Source organism: Acyrthosiphon pisum, unplaced genomic scaffold, assembly GCF_005508785.2.
Source record: "Acyrthosiphon pisum isolate AL4f unplaced genomic scaffold, pea_aphid_22Mar2018_4r6ur Scaffold_21789;HRSCAF=24874, whole genome shotgun sequence".
NCBI lineage: Eukaryota > Metazoa > Arthropoda > Insecta > Hemiptera > Aphididae > Acyrthosiphon > Acyrthosiphon pisum.
Genome location: NW_021771291.1, coordinates 370 through 1,693, shown reverse-complemented (window position 1 = coordinate 1,693; position 1,324 = coordinate 370). Strand labels below are relative to the sequence as shown.

General features: G+C 28.8%; 1 protein-coding gene across 1 annotated transcript; it reads right to left on the bottom strand.

The window, feature by feature from the left end:
- Positions 1-197: 197 nt before the first annotated feature.
- Positions 198-698, bottom strand: LOC103310697 (KRAB-A domain-containing protein 2-like). The gene has a single exon (XM_008189837.1). It carries the CDS (start codon positions 696-698, stop codon positions 198-200), a length of 501 nt encoding a protein of 166 aa, XP_008188059.1.
- Between the last annotated feature and the right edge of the window lie 626 nt (positions 699-1,324).

The window sequence follows — 1,324 nt, the reverse complement described above, 5'->3', positions numbered from 1 at the left end:
CAAACATTGCCTCGTACGGTGACTAAAGGTATTTCGATAATATGTTAATAATACAATTTTATAATATGAAAATTTGACAAAAAAAAATGATAAATATCTAAATATTAATTTTAAACTACCTTTGAATACCAGAATGAAGCGCTTTATTCTTCATTAACTGCACAAATCTCAACCCTTCTTTCCATGATTTTACGCTATTAGTTTGCATCCAAGTGATCAACATATTTTGTATATCTTAAATTGGCCTTTTCCACGCTACCTTGACTTTGGCTATGGCGCGGTTTACCGTGCACGATTTTTAGCGTAGGCCACATAATTTTTAAGTCGTTTATAATTTTATTGACAAATTCTCGCCCATTGTCGGATTGTAAAATTACCGGTGCTCCAAAAATACAAAATATATCCAAAATATTGTTCGCTACTTCTTCGGCCGTTTTTGACTTTAAAGCCCGTAACTGAACAAATTTTGTTAAATGGTCTTGGTAAACCATAATAAATCGAAATTCACCATCGGCCTGCGATTGCATGTCAATAAGATCCACCTGGCAACGACTATTCATTTCTGAATGAATAATTGGTTTAACTACAAGGCCTTTTCGTTTAGATGACAGTTTTGTTTGACAAGGTCCGCAAAATTTTAAATACATAAGTACAACTTCTTGAGTCAAATTTTTGTATTTTTTTTTTATTTCTGCCATCATTCGATGCTTACCACCGTGACCAATATTAAGGTGTATTTCATTTAGTATATCATATAATTCATTATTTTTTACGTAATAAAGTAAATTAGTACTACCTTTTTCGACGGGTGCTATAAGTTTTTCTTCTCCTCCGATATTAATAATTTCAAATTTATTTAAACGACGAGATTTATGGTTGCCTTTCAATTCATTAATTATATTTAAATATTTTTCATCTGATAAATAAGATGAATTATCTTCTCTTTTTTCGGACAACAATTTCTCAAATAAATTATAAAATTCAGTTTTTGTTTCCATTTTATTTAAAATTAAATTTAAAACACTTAACACTGTACTGGTAACTATCACACGTGAAAACTGAAACAGACTAACAACAGATCGAAGCGCGACGTCGCATAGGTATAAAAATATAAGATAAGATAAATATTAAGTTCATATATATTGTTTATTTTATCGGTAAGATAACTGTTGCGATTTTATGCCTGCGATTACAATTTATCTAAATTTAAAAGTCATATTAATTTATTAGTATTTTCATATTTTTAATTTTTTTTATTATTATTATGTGTTATTGTTGAAACTGTGTTAATATATAATATAATAAAGTGTGATATATAGGCCCG

What these genes read in the sequence shown, in the direction of transcription:
- LOC103310697 (XM_008189837.1), bottom strand. Translation starts at nt 698, where the DNA reads ATGGCAGAAATAAAAAAAAAATACAAAAATTTGACTCAAGAAGTTGTA.